At 34.1% G+C, this 19796-nt stretch overlaps 1 protein-coding gene across 4 annotated transcripts in view; it reads right to left on the bottom strand.

Annotated features, from left to right (window-relative positions):
* Positions 1-1763: 1763 nt before the first annotated feature.
* CTDSPL2 (CTD small phosphatase like 2) overlaps positions 1764-19796 on the bottom strand; it is a 106988-nt gene continuing 88955 nt past the window's right edge. For all 4 annotated transcript variants that reach the window (XM_021009309.2, XM_021009312.2, XM_021009311.2 and 1 more), the window contains 5 exons: positions 11527-11589; positions 11344-11423; positions 6427-6553; positions 4668-4763; positions 1764-3923 (listed from right to left, as the gene is read on the bottom strand). In XM_021009309.2, coding sequence (XP_020864968.1) covers positions 3858-3923; positions 4668-4763; positions 6427-6553; positions 11344-11423; positions 11527-11589 — 432 coding nt within the window. In that variant the 3' untranslated portion in view covers positions 1764-3857. The remainder of the gene's footprint in view (positions 3924-4667; positions 4764-6426; positions 6554-11343; positions 11424-11526; positions 11590-19796) is intronic.

The raw sequence follows: 19796 nt of genomic DNA, 5'->3' as shown, positions 1-19796 counted from the left end.
GTTCTTCATGTAATTTCCATCTCCACATCTCCTATAGCTGTTGGTTCTTAAGCAGCAAGTTGGTCAATGAGCTAGGCCAAGAACTGAAGAATAAGAGAGTGAGCTAGAATGCCACTAGGGAATTGTAGAGTAAAATTTAATGACCCTGAAGCTTCTTCTTGAAGCAAAGGTCCATCTGGGGAACGAAGCTTTATGACATAAATGTTCTTCTGCTGATGCAAGTCATGGAATACCACAGACCAATTCCAAGAAATTAGACTTGAGGGTCATCCAAAGAACAATGGTAAAGTGCATGATGTAGTACTAGGTTGCCATATGTTACTACTGAAGAACTGCACAGGAAGAGCAGTGTGAAGGATGTCTTCAAATGATATTTTTGACCAAAATGGGAGGTAAAGTAGTCTCAAGTACGAAGAGCAAAGGATAACTGATGGAAAGCCTGTGTAGTTCCACATGTAGTTCTCCATAAAACATGAGGAGATCAAGAAGGTTCCTCCTGTTGTTCTTTATATTCTATGTGAATCTACTTAGATGAGATCTGGTCCTCATTAAGAATTCTCTGCTTATTGGAAAGTGTTTCATTACTCCAACAACTCTCAGGTCATTGATTGGTATTTGTTGACAGCTTGAATATAAAAATCATTGAAATTGAACTTTGATAGTCAACATGAATACAAAAAAGTCTATCTGAAAAAAACAAACAAACCAAACCCTAGATTTTAAACACAATGGTTTTCACCATTCTACAGGAACTACTATAAGGTTTAAGAATAAAATGCAATATCAAATCAAAAACAGAAGCATCATAAAAGGAATACATATGTAATCTGTCAATAACAAATTAGTCTTCCTGTGAAAGTTGGCACTACAATTATAAGTTTTCATTCAAATTTAGGAAATATTTATCGTTTCATTAGGTAAATAAAACACACTCTAGATAACAGAATGGTGGTTGAGATTTGTTATCAACTTGAACTGAAGGTCAATAAAGAAAATGTCATATAGACTTGGGTGTTTATGCAAATTACATGGACAGAAATAAAAAATGCAAGATTGGAGGAAATACATTTTCTAACAAGGTTACAAAAATTTTAAAGTATGTACCAAAAGTCTTTAAGCACATGGAAAAGTGTGTTAATATATATTTTAGAGTAGTATGTTATTATTACACTGTTAAGTATAAAGTCTTTTTTCCTGAATTTATAGTAGCTCAGGATATAAAATCTCAGGTATTCTGTTAAGTGTTAGACAAATTTAAATCTATAAAATGTCTGCTTTGGCTTTACTAAAAATCAGCTAGTTATTGCTTTTTGAAAATGCTACAAAGCAAAAACTAAAGGGAACCTGTTAAACAGGACACAGAATTTTCCAAAGGCCCTTTCAAATTTCCCTTGAATCTTTTATTCACAGTAACTCACTGTGCTTGATTCATTGGTTAATAGTTTTCAAAGTACTTTCCTATTGTAGTACCGGAAAACATAGTTGAGTTTTACCAGGAATACAAGGTGGTTAATTAAAAATTCCTATTTCAAGTGCTCAAAGTGCACAAGTTTTAAATTCTTGTTTCCCTTTTGTTATGGGAAAGCCCTTAGAGAAATCCTTCATTTAAAAATTACAGACATTTTCAGCAATTACAATGCATACTAGTCAGTTTGAGTTTTTTTTTTTTTCAAGTAGGGCTTTCTTTGATTGTGCTGCTTAAGAATAAAAAGGAGAACAGGGAATAATATCACCAGGTTCACAATCTTGAGCAAGAGCATATATAAAGGTAATGTTATGTACATTTTATTTCAATAAAGACAGAAGACAAACAGCTGTAAAGATGCCCAGATGCCCTAAAGATAAATACATTTCAAAGATTCTCATTAAAATGAATCTGTAGTATCTTTTCCTGCAAGCAAAATACCTTTCTTTAAATACAAAAAAATCAGTATTCTGAATTGCAAATGCTTTTGCTTTTTTTGCAGAAAATCTGCCATGATTTTTTTTTAATGAATAAAGATTTTCCACAAAACAGGCTTTTTCTACATGCTAAATTTTTTAAACAGTTCAGTGACACAATGTGCTAACTACATACACAACAGATAATATAGTAAGAAAACACTCAACCTGATGAAAAGTTAAAATCTTCATTAATACACTGAAAATTGACATAACTCATGCCTTTAAAATCAAAAATACAAAAATTAAATGTTTTCCTAAAAAGATTTCCTTATTTTAAGGACTCATTTGAAAATGAAGCTGCATGTAATTTGTACAATAAAGTTGTACAAGTAAACAGGTAATATACATAAAAAATTAATTGACATACTTCTCAATTATCAGTTGTCCACCTTTAATTTCCAATACTGTACTTTCTTAACAAGCATACAAAATATCAAACTTCTCTTTAGAAAAAGTGCCGTTCTTTGACATCCTTTACACAAAAACAGTCTGAGCCCGTGGCATGTTAATGCAGTCAAGAGGCCAAGCATACTAACTTTTACAAATTCTACCTTCCATAAAAAGCCTCCTGAAAAGGAGATTACACACCATTATAAAAATATCAACCTCTTATGGTAGCTGCATTAGAGAACCAAGGCCTGAAGACTCTTTCCATATAACATAGAAAACCACTATGATAGCACATGCACAGCACTGGCGGCATGGGCATGCTCTGCACCACAGGAGTGTGCAGAGCTCCTATGAGGTACCGAGACTGTTACACAGGGTGTGAACTGATTGATTGTTACTAATAGTATAACAGAGGTACTACCAGCCCATGCGAAACAACTGAAAATACTGAGCCACTGTGCAGAATACTTCATTCCTGGAGAAAACCAAAGGCAGCAGTAACCGAATTGCATCAAGCCCAACAGATGACCAAACACATTCTCCTCAAAGATTTGTGTGCACAGCATAGTCTGAGGTATCACTTATCCAGCCACATTATGTGCCACTGCAAGATATTGTCATCTGGAATACATGCCATCACAATGGTTTAAATCTTTTGAATATTAGTCATTCATATATTCTTATCTACCAGTCTCTTGATTTTTGAAAAGATTTCAACTACAGTAGAATATTACAGAAACAAAATATAAATGCAGGTATTTCTAAATGAAACTTACATGGACTAAAACTAGAGAATATTTTTAAACAAATATACAGTATGCAGGCAGACAAAGCAGGAAAACGGCCATTCAATTGTATAATAAAAAACTAAAATTTGGCTATTTCCAGAAAACTATGAAGCGCCTCAACTAAAAGGAATGCATAATGAAATTCTATTCTAATACAGGTCAAAAATGTAAAAAGGTTATAAACCTTAACAGGAAAAATAAAACAACTTTTACTGGCCATTCCTGTTGAAATGAGAATCTTAAAGTAACAGAAAAGTGGCTACAAACCCACTTAGAGCACCAAACAGAGAGAAAATAAAAGTCCATTTTCATCTCTGTTATTATCATAAAATCCTGTGTTTCTACAGGTCAAACTGCTGGTGGCAGAAACAGAATTCTTTATAAACTGCAGATGTCCTGGACATAAAAAAAATTTCACTGGAGTTGCACTAGTTCTAAAGACTTTTCTGTTCTAGCCTACCTACTGTATGTATTCAATCTGAGATATATATATATATATCCTATATATAGATATATATATCTATATATAGATATATATATATATATGTATATATAGATATATATATATTAAAGTCTCTTTCTGTAACCCTTGATTATTGTTGGGCACCAAAGATAAGAAAAGCAAGACGGGGTACAAAAATGCAAAATTTCAACAGTAATGGCAATGTTTTTGTTCTAGTCCATAAGGGTCCTGCATTTTCTCCCCCTTCAGTAATTGGAAAAAAATCTTCATGTTTAATCTGGGGGTAGCAAGTCATGCAAGCGAAATCTGTCTCTGATGTGAGGTCGAACATCCTCATTCTGCAAAATAAAATAAAAAAAAGGAACATGTTTAGAAGGCACAGAATTTTAAAAGTAATAAAGCTTTGCAGGTAAGGTTTTTCACAACTTCTATTTTATATGCTTTAACACTTATAAGCAGCACTGTTGGTTTTTTCTCCCCAATGTTCATAAAAGGAATAAGCCAGCAATTATAAATGCCAAAGGCACCTGAGAAATGTGGAAGTTAGGGAATTCTATTTTTCATAGTTAAGTTTTCAAATGGATAATTCTGTAAAATGTCAGTAGAAGAAAACCCCAGCTTCAGAAATGCATTCCTGAATTACACAAAACATCATTATGAATTTGGTTTCTATACTAATAACCAAATTGCATACATTTTTTTCATGTTTATGAGGATAAGTTTTGCAGTAAAAAGTATTCCACGCCATTTTAAAACTAAATTTTCTACCAAATGGCAGAAATCCCACAAATGACACGTAAGTTTTATTTAGCATAACAAATGAATCTAGAATTTATTTTAAAGATAAATAAGCACAACTTTCTTTTCATTCACAAGATTTGAAAATAGCAATAAGGATTTTTAAGACTTTCCTCTAGCCACCATACCATAAATACTGTTTTTCCTAATATAGAAATGTCCAGTTTTATTTAAAAAAAGTTGAGTAGTAACTTAAAAGTAGTATTTGTTAACAAAAGTTTGTTCCATTACTATTCAAGTATTAGATAAATGAGAAAAAAAGATGTATGATAGGATATACTCACCAGCTCTACAAGTTTCTCCAGAAAAGGAATCAATTTTAAGAGTTCATTGTCATTTTTATCCATGAACCAGCTCTCTATAGGGATTCCATTAGAAAGCTAAAATGATAAAATACAATTCTATCATGTTGTATTAATATATTGCCTCACTTGGAAGAGCTCAAAATGAACTAGTTTTTTTTTAAGAACTATTCATAGATTCATAGCAATCCTCTTAAAAGGCAAGAAAACATGAATTTATATATGTCATTTGACATCCTTAAATGCCTCAAACCATTAATTAAATATTTATGCCTAACTTACTTTTCAGTACAGCTTCTACGTTGTGTATTTTATGCCTCAAACAAATGTGGTTCAATCAAACCTGTTAAATTATTTATAATCTAATGATTATAAATAGTAATATCACAGACATAAAGCTGGAAGGGACTTTGGAAGCCCCCTAAATCCAATTACAGGTGAACAAACAGGCCCAGGGAGGGTATGACTTGTCCCATGTTACAAAGGTATGATTTGAATACAGGTCCTGACTCCAGAGCTAGTGCTTTTTCTACTGCACCGTGTTTCCTCCTAGATGTCCCCCAAATAAAAAGGTACTCATTTAACAAATATTTATATTCACCTACTATAGGGAAATTATTATTCTAGGCCTTGGTATATGAATGAAAAAAAAATTAGCAATTCAATCAATATTAAATCTTTAGGCTACAGAGAATCCAACGATTATCCAAAAGGCACTTCACATAGGTAGGATACACAAAATAATTAAAAAACAAAAAAACACAAAAACAAAACAAGCAGTTATTTTCATGTTAAATTGAGTCTAATAAATATTTCAATGCTAGTTGAAATAGAGTATGAAAATAATGGCTGCAAGTCCCTCATGATTTAAAAATTTTACGTCAGCCATCTAAAATGGGTTTTTTAAGTAACACCTAGGTTCTCTAAATCTATTGTGAACTATATAAGAAACGAATGCGGGCTGTTAAAAATCTTAGGTTAGGAGCTGGGGAAAGTCAGTAAAAGAAATTATAGCTAAAAGTCAAAATAAAATTCCATAAATTAACATTTGACTTATAAATAGTGACACTGAATGAACGTCATAGGCATTTATGTATCATAACAGGGAAGTTTTAAAATATGCGTTTTACATGGTTCCTTCTCTATTAAAGCTATGTTTCCAAGTAATATTAACAAAATTAAGACAGATGGTTAGGACAATATTCCCAAATGTCAAAATCAAGTAAATAGTCCTAAGAATAATGTAAACTTTTAAAATAATTTTCAAAGACCTATGTTAAAGAAGATGAGGTCAGCCAAAATAGTTGGCTGCCGCAGAAAGTTTACTTTCCTTAATTCCTTCATCTTCCAATTCTTTTTTTTTTTTTGGCTAAGCAATGGGGTTACGTGACTTGCCCAGAGTTATACAGCTAGTGAGTGTTATGTGTCTGAGGCCAAATTTGAACTCTGGTCCTCCTGACTCCAGGGCCAGTGCTCTATCCACTGTACCACCTAGCCGGCCCCATCTTCCAATTCTTAGGATTTTCTGAAAGCTAATTTTCCATGTCCTCAATATTAATTTAGTCTTTTAAGTTAATATTATAACCCTTCTGCACTGAATTAAAGTGAGAATTTCTAAACCATAAAATTTATGCCTTTCTTCCACAAATTGCTTCTACTATAGGAAAATCTTCTCCCCAATTTTTCAAGCACTTTTACAAATAGATTCCCCCAATCTCAGTCTAGCAAGTTCTAGACCTACCTGGTAGGCAAAGGCTTGTGGTGAATTGTCAATTATGATAGTTTTTGAAAGATCTCTTCCAAGGATGTTTAAGTCTTTTATGTAGTTTCCTTGTACACACACGCAATGTTCACGGAAAAGTCGGTGCCTAGATATAAAAATTTAAACAGATATGTCAGAGAATCTAAGAAAGTACATGGACTGAAACATATATACATTTTAAAACCTTAATTCTTCTTTCCCATCTTAGGAAATAACCAAATATAAATATGGGCTTTTTCCTGTGGGCCATCTTTTTACCATCAAAATTCTAAGCAATTATTTAAACCTTATATCCAAATATTACCATGCCTTTAAGAATTTGGGTTTATCCCCAAATTTTTTAATGTTTAAATTAAAAACAGGGATTAAAAAACTCGGTAAATTGTTTTTGTAATTTATTTACCCAGGAAAGCTCAGCTCAGATGCAGCATCTGGTTGTCAGCGAGGTCCTGCTTTTTAATCAATTTTCCAGTTGGGATGACTGAGGCACAAGGAGGTCAAGTGACTTGCCCAAGGTCCCACAGTAAGTCAGTGGTTAGCCCCGCCTTGGAACCCAGGATCCTCCTGGCTCCCAGTCCTTTGATCTAACCAGTAGAACACACTCCCTATCCCTGTACATGCCAGAATAGAAAATATAAGAAGGAATGTTTCTGTGTTGGCATTTAAAAAATGTCTTGTTTTGTTTCTTAAAGTTTCCCTTACAATTGAAGAAAAAACGTTGAGGCCAAAACATTCCATCATTTCAACTTTTTTGCCCAATTCCCCTATTTCCTTTATTTTAGTATGAGTGTGTGTATGATTATTTGAAAAGCAGGGATAGAGCAAAAGGATAACTTTTGATTAAAGTATTAAAATTAAACTTTTTTTAACCAATATGCTGGATACTAATTAACAATGAAAATGCTATAAGCATAACAAAATATTACAAATATACAAATATTTTTGTATTTCTATATATTTTTTATGTTGCAGTTTCCCTCTAGTGCTCAAAGTGTTTTAACATAGTGAGATATGTCTATGAGATTTCTGTCAATTTTAAAAACTTCTTAAGGTAATCCATTCTATGCCTCAACAGATGCTATTTGGCTTCCTTGTGTCTTAATCCCATCACAGAATGTTTCAGGAGCCAGGACCTACTTATATTTTTAAACTTTTAACTTAGGTAAAGGGACGTTTTCTATATTTCATGTCTCTTCTGTTTTATATAGGAACTGCCAATCACAACACAGATTGAAGGTCAAAACCAAGCTCTTTGCTTACAGGTGCCCTGAGCATGCTCCAAAGGCTCCTGTTATATTTAGTACTTTTTTTTGCTTATCAACTCAAAAGCCTAGCAGGCTATTTTCCCCGACCTGAACAGACAATGTTCATTGCATTCAACTTCTAATGGCATGACAAATAAAAGGCAGAAACAAAATTCTAATCTTTATCTTTTAGACAAAAGCAGAGCTAGAATCCATGCCATTAAAAATATTTTTCTTTCCTTTGTCGAGGGAGAGACAGGGATAGGGAAACAGGAAAAGATGAAAAACTAATAGAGAAACTAGAAATACAAACATGAAAGACTGATTTTCAAAAGATGCACTACAGCCAAAATTAACAAATTTGTTAAATACTACACTTTATGTGACTTCTGGTGGTCCTAAAGAAATATGGGTGAAAACCTCCTTTTGTATAATCAAAAGAGTAAGCCAACTTCTAGAGTCTTCACAATTTTAACACTGTATAAGTAGTATTTTCTTCAAATTTGCAATACAATATTCACACACTAGTAAAGTCAACTTTAAGGCTGGTCAAATTCTAACACAATTTGTGAAATTAAAACTAAAAGTAGCATCAATTTTTATATATATATATATATATATATACATAAAATGTTAATAAGGTACTGGATCAAAGTTCTTTTCTTTTGGAAGACTGCTGCAAATGTAAATGATAGTAAGAATATCTAATACAGTATATGTTAAATCATTCTGATGATTATAGTCCTCAGAAGGTTTAAATACAATTTTGTTTCAAAAGAAGTTGACAAGGTGACCATAGGAACTTTCCTAGTACTCTAAATCTCTGATTTAATTTCTATAAATACATGTTTATAGATATTAGGAAAGGCACATTGAGGGTGAAAAGCACAGTATATTTATGCATGTTACTGTTCCCCTTTCCTAATGACAGCAAATTCCCTCAAACAAGACAGAAGATAGTGCATATTTATATGCAGGCTACTATATTATCATGCTTTTAAAAAAAAACTCTGTTTTTTCAGTGGGCTTGAGTGCCAAGAATTTACTCTGAATTATTCTGAATCATTTCACTGGCCCTTAATTTAAAAAAAAATTCCCTATGCCAAGACAGGCATACCTTATTTTATTGTGCTTCACAGATATTGCATTTTCTTTTTAAAACAAAATGAAGGTTTGTGGCAACCCTGCATCCAACAAGTCTATTGGCATCATTTTTCTAACACCACATGCTCACAACGTGTCTCTATGTCACATTTTGGTAATTCCTGCTATATATTTCAAACTTTTTCATGATTACTATATCTGTTATGGTGATCTGTGATCAGTGATCTTTGATGTTACTATTATCATTGTTTTGGGGTGCCACGAACTGCACCCATATAAGACAGGGAACTTAACTGATAAATGTTGTGTGTGTTCTGACTACTCCATTGACTGGCCGTTCCCCCCTCTCTCCCTTTTCTTGGGCCTCCCTGTTCCCTGAGACACAACAATATTGAAATTAGGGCAATTAATAACCCTACAATGGCCTCTAAGTGTTCAAGTGAAAGGAAGAGTCAATTGATGTGGCAAACTCCATTGTTCTCTTATTTTAAGAAACTGTCACAGACACCCTTCGGCAACCACCACCTTGATCAATCAGCAGCCATCAACACTGAGGCAAGACATTATGCCAGCAAAATGATTATGACTTGCTGAAGGCTCATATGATGATTAGCATTTTTTAGCAATAAAGTATTTTTTAATTAAGGTATGTACATTTTAAAAAAGACATAATACACACTTAAAAGACTACAGCATATGTAAACATAAGTTTCATATGCGCTGGGAAACAAAAAAATTCGTGTACATCACTTGACTGCAATATTTGCTTTATGGCAGTGGTCTGAAATTGAACCCACAATATCTCTGAGGTATGCCTGTGCACATTTTCAATACGAAACTGGAAAGTATTCTAGGAGTTTGTCTAATCGCTGACATACATTGATTATCCTCAATAGCAACTGCTAATTATGTCCAGTGAGCCTCATACTGAGATAAAATAATTTTTCCTAGAAAGACTTTTAGAACACAACTAAATAAAATATCTTTAAATCTATCAATGTACATAGTATACTGAATGTGTTAAAAGGAGTTTTAATGAAGGTTTTAAATTACATTACTAATTTAATGCTGGTTTTTACACCCTACCTACACAAATCGGTTGTAGGTTAATGAAAGAATAATAGCTCATGCTTTAAAAGTTAATTCAATGTTGATTATTTCAGTCTGATTAATATTAAGCTCCCAAAAATGACATAAAATGCTCGTACGTTAAGATGTATTCTTTCAAAGGAAAGCAAAATATTATTAAACTGCATTGTATTTTTATGAAGAATAAATGCCAAAGGGGCACGTTGCTAACCATCTTTGCTCCTGCAACTTCATGTTAAGGAGATAAAGTTTACCTGTTTCTAAATCAAGTCAAACTACATATATAGGGGTTCAAAGATCACAGAATCATAGGTTTGGAGCCATTTAGTACCACCCCCTTATTTCACAGAGGAGGAAACTGAGACCCAAGGAGGTTAAATGATTGTCCAAGGTTACATAAGTAGTGTTAGAGGCAGGATTTGACTCTAGGTATTCTAATTCAGAGCCAATGCTCTTTGCTATGTGCCACCCTGCCTCCACGCATGAAGAAGAGCAAAACTAGTTCTTTCAGTTGATTCCCAAAGCAAAAAGCAGCACTACGTAGTCTCCTCAGAAAAATTAAGTTCACAGATTTTTATTTGGGAAAAAAAAATCCCTAAACTTGAACAATATTACAAAGCAGTTGCCTGTACAAAAGCTAAAGGTAAATACTCAAAAGAGTATGTAACTTGCTAATAATGCCTTTTAATGGCTGACCATTTTATTATTGAGTCTGGGATTTCCATACTAGGAAACTTTTAAATATAACACTTGTGGAAATAGATATCATGTAGCATAACTATCTTATTTCAGAGGATAGAATATAACATAACTAACTTTGAAACATTTCTAAATTGTGCCAACACTCCTACCTAACCAGGAATACTTTGCACCTGCTGGTTCAGGACAGAAGCCAATGACCTAAGCAGAGTGACTTGTCTGTGACAGAAATTTCAGTGACTGATAAAAATAACCTAGTATCACTGAATCAAGCCAAATGAAACTTATAACTGCTAATCACTTAACATTTCTTGTTAAAGGATAAATTTGATTCTAAAGAAGCAAAAAGATTAAATTTGATCTTTTCTGCCAAAGTCAACTTAATTTTACTTTTAAGTATAAAAGATGACAGCATGCATTCAATATCTCAGAAACATGTAGTGAAAACACCATGCACACAATAAAAAATTCTCTCTCTTCCCCAACTCCCTTCTCCCAAAGAAATGGAATATACAGATGTCACAGTAATATATACATTTTGTAGCCTGTAAAGAAAGTCTGTCTGGGGTTATTACATTATCAAAGTTGCTTAAAGACTTTGAGGAATTAAATAAATTATTTTCATTCATTCCACAAATACAAATCTATAAATGTGGCCAATTTAAAATGGCCATTAAAAATGAAATAGAATCAGACTTTTAATAGTAATTTCATAGATCAGTGTGACAGACATTTCCACTATTTTTTTAATCAAATTTACCTGACCAGCTGCTTTTTAGGGTCTAGTATGTTCAGTAACTTGTCTGCATACACCTTCTTAGAAGCAGTAAAAAGAATGATCTACAAATTCAGGGGAAAAGAAGTAATCATTATACATGATCTAAATATGGGTATTATACTGAATAAAATAAAACAAAAATGTAATCGATTTAAGTATTTTTACCTCATAAATTTGAGACATACGTTCCAGGAATTCCCTGAAGAATGGTCTTAATCGCACATAAACCTAGAGTAACAGAAGGAAGGGCTTAAGTAGATGATTACATAAAGAATGAAAACAACTCAGTTACAAGAATTGCTGTGCTCTAGGTATAGTGTATTCAAGGAGTTAATAATTTCATAATGGAAATAAACACTCATGTAACAAATTGGGAAAGTAACCGAATCCAATTCCTATACACCCCCCCCATATATATGTATGTATATATATCAAGTAAGCAAAGTTACTTTTGACAGGGTAACAATAGTTATAATCATTTTACTTTGAATAGTTAAAGCAGTAGCACATACTATAATCATATTTCAGTTGGAAAATACTTTAAAGCAACATTTTAACTAAAAACTGAAGTTTTCCCTCAGAGATTTTGATCCACCAATCAGCTCCATCTTCCAGCCAGACAGTATCCATCCAACTATAAGAGAGTCTGTGTATTGACCACTAGGTGACCTGTCTCAATGACCTTCCTCAATAAATATTCGGTATTTCTTCTCGATAATTACTTGCTAATGATACTTTTATTTCTCCAGCTAAGTTGAATCGATGATGGGGACGTCTAGATTGGTGAGTTTAAATAACCAAAAACATGTCAGAAATTATCATGTTATTTTTCTAATATGTAATTCAGAAGTGGCATCTATATTAACATTGTTGGATTACTTTCAGGCCAAGAAAAGCAAGTCAGTCACATATATCAAAGTACTTATAACACCATTACTGTCAATATTAAGAAAGGCTATAGGGTACCTTATACAACTTCTTTTTTCTCTCTTTGCCCACATTAAAAATAGCTTAATTATATGGACACATGACATCCAAGACCCATAGAAATACATCAAGTTTCTCCCCCTCCCCAAAATATTTATTTCTAACACGGCTTTATGAAGGGGCTTCATATGATTTCTCCAAAATTTATCCCTTCATTGATAATTCTTCCAGGCACCATAAAATCAGAGTATCCCCCAACAATAGAGATGGTAACCCCTCTATAATGATTTTTGGGAGTTCTTGTGACCAAAAAAAATTCATTGCTCTATATCTAACCTGGCAATGTGTCTTTTTGATTTACCGAAGTCATTCTATCACAAATTCTTCTAGGTTGGACATGCTAGAGCTTATATTTCACTGGCATAGTCTTTTCACACCTAGGGTCACCTCCATAACACAGGTAAGATGCAGAGGTATCTTTGCTAGTGTTGCAAAGAAAAAAGAAAGCCTTTGTAACCTATCCATGAAGAGGCGAAATCCTAAGGGCCAGTTGCTAGTAACAACAAAAAACCATAAAACTTTACTTAGCACTTACTGTATTAGATAAGAAAAACTGACAACTGCAAAGCCAATAAAAAGTAGAAATGTTGAATGCAGCATAAACTTATCAACGTGTAAGATTAAGTATATGGAATAAATTCTTTCACAGTTGAAGGACATTCTATATTCCTCAAAAAAGGCTGATTATTTTCAATGGAAAGGATCTTCCAACGACTACTAACTTCTCTTATCATCCTGGCATCCACATGGTGACTACAAATATTCTATAGGGTAGGTAGTAAATAAATACTCACTGAATCAACAAATGAAATGGAACCCTAAAGCTGAGGTGAGTTCTTGGGACAACTGATTATTTGTACTTTGTAGTATACAAAATGTTTTATCTGGGAAATTTTTTTTTTGGCAAAGCAATATGGGTTAAGTGAATTGCCTAGAATCACACAGCTAGTGAATGTTATGTATGTGAGGCTGGATTTGAACTCAGGTCCTCCTGACTCCAGGGCCAGTGCTCTATCCACTATGCCACCTAGCTGCCCCTTATCTGGGAAATCTTAAAGTAGATGCTGCACCAAACACTGAGCTAAGGTGATGACAAAGGCTTTGAGGTAAACTGCCATTTTACAACTGTGGAAAGCTAAGTCAGATGTTCTAAAACTACAGTGATATATTACTGAAATTCACTGAATTAATTTAAGTGGAAGACTCCATTAGTACAACTATTCCTCTGACCCAACAATTACTACAGATTGTTCATATTCATACAATGAATATAAAGAAATAGATGTACTTCTTTCTAATCAGTCAAGTATGATGCCTCATCTGGATTTTGATTATCTTTTCCTCACTACTCGTTATCTTCCCTTCTGTGCTTCAATCATCTAACCACAAAGAGCCTAATATTTGGTCACTAGCTTTTTAGTTGTGACTTCATCTTTCTCTCAGATTGCTGTCCAAAATACAACGGATATTGGCTAAAGCTTTCAAGGCTAACAAGCTTAATCCTGTTCCGTATCTACTTCCCTCACTATTATTCCAAGTCTGTAGAGATCCTAAGAAACAAACCTAGCACACTGCTGGCCATAAAAATTAGAGTGTAGCTCATTTACTTTCCCCCCCATACAATCTAGAGAGCAGGTTTACAGTATTTTACCTCAATCTTTACTTACAGACACCTCTTCCCCCCCCCCGGCCCCCAAATACTTGGGCTTAGATATCCAATGTCTAGTTCAAGGACATAGTCATCTTAATTATGTCACATCCCATTCTTCATTGCCTATCAACAAATCAGGTTGTTTGCCGATAATGCCTTATCACCATTAACAGCCCCACTCCCTCTTTATTACTTATAGAAGGATGGTCATAACTGAGGAAACATATTATCTGTTTTCAGTATAAACAGTCATCTACTTTAGGAAGAAAAAAATACCACCCAAAATGTAGGTGATAAACAGTTTGATTCAAAGTCTTTTACAAGCACCGGCCCTGAAGTCAGGAGGACCTGAATTCAAATCCGGCCTCAGACCAAAAAGTTGACACTAGCTGTGTGATCCTAGGCAAGTCACTTAACCCCAATTGCATTAAAAAAAAAAACCACCAAATAGTCTTTTACAACAATTTTAGCAAACCAAAACCGCTGTTCAATCTGTTCTAAGAAACACCCCACCTATAGTCAATTCAATCAACTAGCATTTACTAAATGTTTACTATGTGCTAGCATTGTGCTAACCCTCCAGGACAGTATGTTCTCCATCCAAGATCATTAACTCCAGAGTAAACTTTCTGGTTAAATTAATTTGTTCTTGTCCCCCTCCTCCCATTCTACTAACAAAATCATCTCATGAGAACCAAGAGCTTCTTACTAGATAAATCCCTGGTAACACACTGCACATGTAGCCAATACTTTCAACTTGCACTCCCAATTACATTCTCTCTGACAGTAACAGAAAAGCCCTGCAAAAGCTCTTCCTGTGTTGTCATTGAGAATAAGCCATCTTTTGTATGTGGTTAAGAACAAACAGAAAAAACTTTGCAGCTTTACATCTGGATCAATATATTTTTTCAATTTTTTGTGTGTCTGGCTATACCGGCAGTAGATTATGAATTGCCCAAAGAGTGATAGACAGATATGCTGTTACTTATGCTTTTTACACAGCACAGAATTAAGCTTAGAAATTACTGAACAAAATTTTGCTCAAAAAATTCTCAAATGGAATGTAGATATCTATTTCACAGACTGACCATTCAATTCTACAATACCAGCTTTGATTTTTTTTTTCTTTAACCTTTGATATGATCATTTATCATAGCTTCACTATAGCTACTATATCTCTTTAAAAGAGGAATCTTTGGCTAGTGTTCAGGTAATTAATCAACAAAACTTTATTTCAAATGCCTACTGTGTCAGGCATTGTTCTAGATGATACAAAGATTAAAAACAAAAAAACAAAAACAAAAAACAAACAATAAACCCAGCCCCTGTTCTTGAGTTCACATATTTATAGCATGACCCAACTAGTGACTTTTCAAATTTTTTAAAAATACAGCTAATTTTTGGCAAACCATGTTGGGAAAAAGGTACAAGGTTTGCCTATCTATATTCCCTTTATTTTGACTATCAGAATATAGCAGGATAACTTTAAATTTGACACATTTTAAAAAATGTACATATAGTATGTCTTAATTTAGAGATTTGTTTGTGGGTCATTTTTTTAGGTGGAGAGGAAAGGTTGTTAAAGAGTTCTTATGAAAAGAAGTGGACTGTTGGCTAAGATGTGAGTTTACCACCTCAGGTTAGATGCTTCACAACTTCAGGTTAGATGTCTCACATGATTTGGTAGAGGGTATAGATTTGAAGTAGATGAACAGGAAGTGAAGGGATTTTGTGTAAAGGAAGAGCTAGCGAGTGAGATCAAAGAAGATATTTAACCATGAAGTACAGACAGAAGTCAGGAAAAGCACAGGAATAGAAAGAGGCTTGAAACAGGAGGGGTTTGTGGCAGCTAGGTGGCGCAGGGGATAGAGAACTGGCCTTGGAGTCAGGAGGACCTGAGTTCAAATATGACCTCAGAACACATTACATTCACTAGCTGTGTGACCTTGGGCAAGTCACTTAACCCTGATTGTCTCACACACACACACACACACACACACACACACACACACACACACACACACACACACACACATACACACACACACCAAACAAACAGCAGGGGTTTAAAGTGTGAGCAGATACCTGGTGATAGCAACAAAATGATACAGAGATAAGGTAAGTATTACTGGTCATCACTAGATAAGAACAGGTTAAGGAAGTAATTTGGAAAGGGAGGCACACCTGAGTTGGTCAGACAATGTTTGAGATTTTAACCATTTATTAAACTCTTATTCTCATAGGCTGATCTCAAAAGGAAAAACAATTCTGCTGTACATATATTAGGTCCATGCCCTCTAAGGTACTAATCGATTCAGTTTCTCTCACCTGCTTTCACCCTAAGCCTCAGCTGATTGCCTCCTCTTTCTTCTCATCTGAACCTCATCAGTTCATACTCTATCTAACTACCTCTAATTTACATCCTTTTGAAACCTTTCCCAAATGGAGCCGAGTTCATATCTCAGGATAGGAATTTAATTATAGTTCCAGCTTAAAAGTCCATCCATTCCCACAGAAACTACTTCCTTCAAAATATTTTTATCCCCTCCCCAATAAAAGCCAACACATGTGGAAAAACATGTCATATTTTATTAACAGCTAACACTATTAAGAAACAATTATTGTACAGTTTTAAAAAACCAAAAACATTTTCATTAAATAGATTTGATTGCTAAATGGACAGGAATGCTAAATGAAGGCGCCTGTTAGACAGGACTTCCAGTTCAATGCCATTTGTTGTGTTTACATCAACAAAGAAGTATTAGTTATAAGCTATCAACAGAGCTATGGATGGTCATGTAGAATTGACTGCTATGATGGTAGTCATTAAACTTGGTTTTACAGGTTCTAATAAGAACAGGTTGATTTTAAACTCAAATTCATTAGTTTCTCTTGACAATGGCTGGATTTCAAGCTGCATGGTTGCCAATGTCTGCTAAAGAATAAGCTCAAAGAGAGCAATTTCTTTCACAGAAAAATTGTCAAGAAATTTAAATGAACAATTTTTCAGGGCAAAATATTTCAAACAGAGTTATCAAGCCCAGCTGATGAGCCTAATAAACTCTACACAAAACAAAGCAAATAACCCTAATAGTTTTTCTATAAGGTTCAAAGATTTTTTTTTTAAAGAAATAAAAACTAGCAACCATTGGGGGAATGAGGAAGAAGAGAGATTTGACTTTAATATGAGAAGAGTGTACACATTCATCTAGCTGAAAACATATATGGTGACTGATCGTAAAGTAAAATGAGTAGGATATTTAAATAGTACTGGAGTAATATGACTAACTCTATGAAGTCAATTAAATAAGTATTGGCATTAACTAGTCACCTCAGGCACCTAAAAGTTAACTCAGAGGTGGACAGCTGGTATGAGTAAGAAGATTCCACAGAGGTGAAGTAAACAGCCCCAATTACAAAAAAATACTATTACACTAACGAGCTAGTTCTCTAACAACCTTAAAGCTTTTTAAAGTAGGTACAATTTTCTTGGAGCACAGAAATGTAGGCTGAATGCCAGGGCTACACATGCCAGACCCAAACTCAAACCTTTGTCACAGAAGACTATTCACAGACTTTAATACGGTAGTTGGTTGGGGCCCTTGTTGGGGGGTGTTGGGCATGGGAGAACAACAGAAGACGAATATATAAATAAACCAGGGGAAAAAATTTCAAAGCCTGATAGGAACCTAAATAATTTAGAATAGAATAAAAAAGGTCATCTCAATGAAACTAAGAAAACATGCTACTTAATAGTGTATAGTTAGTTAACCACTAAGATTCCAATTCTGAAAAACATTAAACAAATTTAAATAGTGAAAAAGGTACCACACAAGGTGATAGTTCCCTAGGTGCCACTAAATTTAAAAGATACATCCTTTCAAAAACAATAATTTTCTACAAAAAAAATTTTTTTGAAGGGAAAAGGTCTAACATTTGTAAATTCTCTTTTATCTTTAAGAAGTAGACTCTGGGTTCCATTTTGACTTTAAAAAGATGTCTAATGGCTTGACTTGAATTATTCATGCAAATAAATAATTATGAAACAGTTAATAAATATTAGTAAACATAGGGAAAACTTATTTCCCCTCAGATTTATCTATAATTAACTACAGAAAGTTTGTTCCACTGAAATATTATTCATTTCTTCCTTACTTCATTTTTCATGGCTTGAAATGTCATTTTTGTGATGTATTTGCTTACAAAATGAATTTAAGTCAACAATCCAATTTCAGACTTTTATATTTCAATTTTAAAATGTAACGAATTAACAAAATGCCACTTGGTCAAAGTTCATTTCACCATTAATCACAGAACTCAACAGAGGCAGAAAATGCTTGTGTACTTCTTACAAATTCTCAATCTATGGTCTCTTTGGACTATTGTGCATTCTCTTGAAGCAAAAACAAAACAACCAACCCTAATAGGAGTGACTACAGAGAAGAAACAAAGGCCAATTACTGTTAACTACTCTGTATCTTACTGTGTAAGATGCTCAAGAGGTAATCACTACAGCAAGTAAAAGAGAGGAAACTGAATCGTTTGTTGAGTGTGGCTCCCCATCCCACCCTTACCCAACTTTAACCCCAAAGTAACTTCTAACAAAACAGATGAGTTCAAGAATAAAAGCTCCCTCTTAGCAAGTAGCTCCCTATTGGATCCTATCTCTCCTTGAATGTGCTTACCACAATCTGATTTCTGGACAGCTGACCCAAAGTTTGTTGGTTTTACTGTTCTTCAGAAAGCCACTGGCTAAAGTCTCATTGGAGAACAGAGCCCAAAATCTCTGATGCCCCTGCCACACTTTACAGAATGAGAAGTTGGACAACAACACAGTTAGCTTTGGTTGCACTGTGGTAGAACATATGAGGCATCTTCTTTTTGTCTTCAATCAGCCACATGATTGGACTAAGTAGCTGTAATACATCTTCAAAAAACAGAGCTCCAGTTCTTGATGGAGAGAGAGGAAGGTCATTGAGGAGGTGGTTCAGCTCAAAAGCTGAGTGAAAAATCTCTCTTTATATTCAATCAATCCTGCTTGTGGATAGAAGTCATCTTCTGGATGGAAGAGGGAGTGAGATGACCTAGAGTCTTGAATTGGTGGATCTGCAGGAACAGAAACTAAATACAGTGGAGACCTCTTAACTGAGTAACACCACGAGACGGATTTCCTGACAAATGTGCCAATAAAGTTAAATATAAATATGTGCTTTGGAACTGAACATGCATTTCTGTTTTCCAGATACTGAATGCATTCATACAATTATGGGTAAGTACATTTTCCAATTACTAATTAGGTCATTTGCTTTCTGAAAAACAAACAAAAAAATCCTGAATTTAAGAAAAAACATGAAGACCCACCCAAACAAAACCCTGTGTACTTTTTTCCTTGGTGTGCTCCACACCCCAGTAACAGAAATATGGGTTTAATTCTGAATGATTTTTATTCCATACATAATTCTACACATTTGACTTAACAGAGCTGAGCTGGCCCACAGTACTGTCTGTAGCACATGTGCAATATTTATATTTAAGAAGGACCATACAGGTCTCTTGCTCCCTGGAGGTAGAATTAAAGACTCTTCAAAGTTAAAGATTTAAGACTTACTTGGGCTGTTATTTGCTACTAAATACTACCTGCTACTTAATTCTAGTTAAAAAAATAATCACAATAACTGAAACATACTCCTAACTCATCTACCAAAAAAAAAAAAAAGGACACAGGGCAGGGTAACTTTTAAATGTTAATAGCCACTTTAGATTCTACTAAGGGTAAACAGCTGCAAGACTAGCTATG

The sequence above is a fragment of the Phascolarctos cinereus genome, unplaced genomic scaffold (assembly GCF_003287225.1).
Source record: "Phascolarctos cinereus isolate Bilbo 61053 unplaced genomic scaffold, phaCin_HiC Scaffold_3;HRSCAF=262, whole genome shotgun sequence".
Classification (NCBI taxonomy): Eukaryota; Metazoa; Chordata; class Mammalia; order Diprotodontia; family Phascolarctidae; genus Phascolarctos; species Phascolarctos cinereus.
The sequence above is the reverse complement of the archived record's forward strand: the minus strand, read 5'-3'. Positions and strand labels throughout refer to the sequence as shown.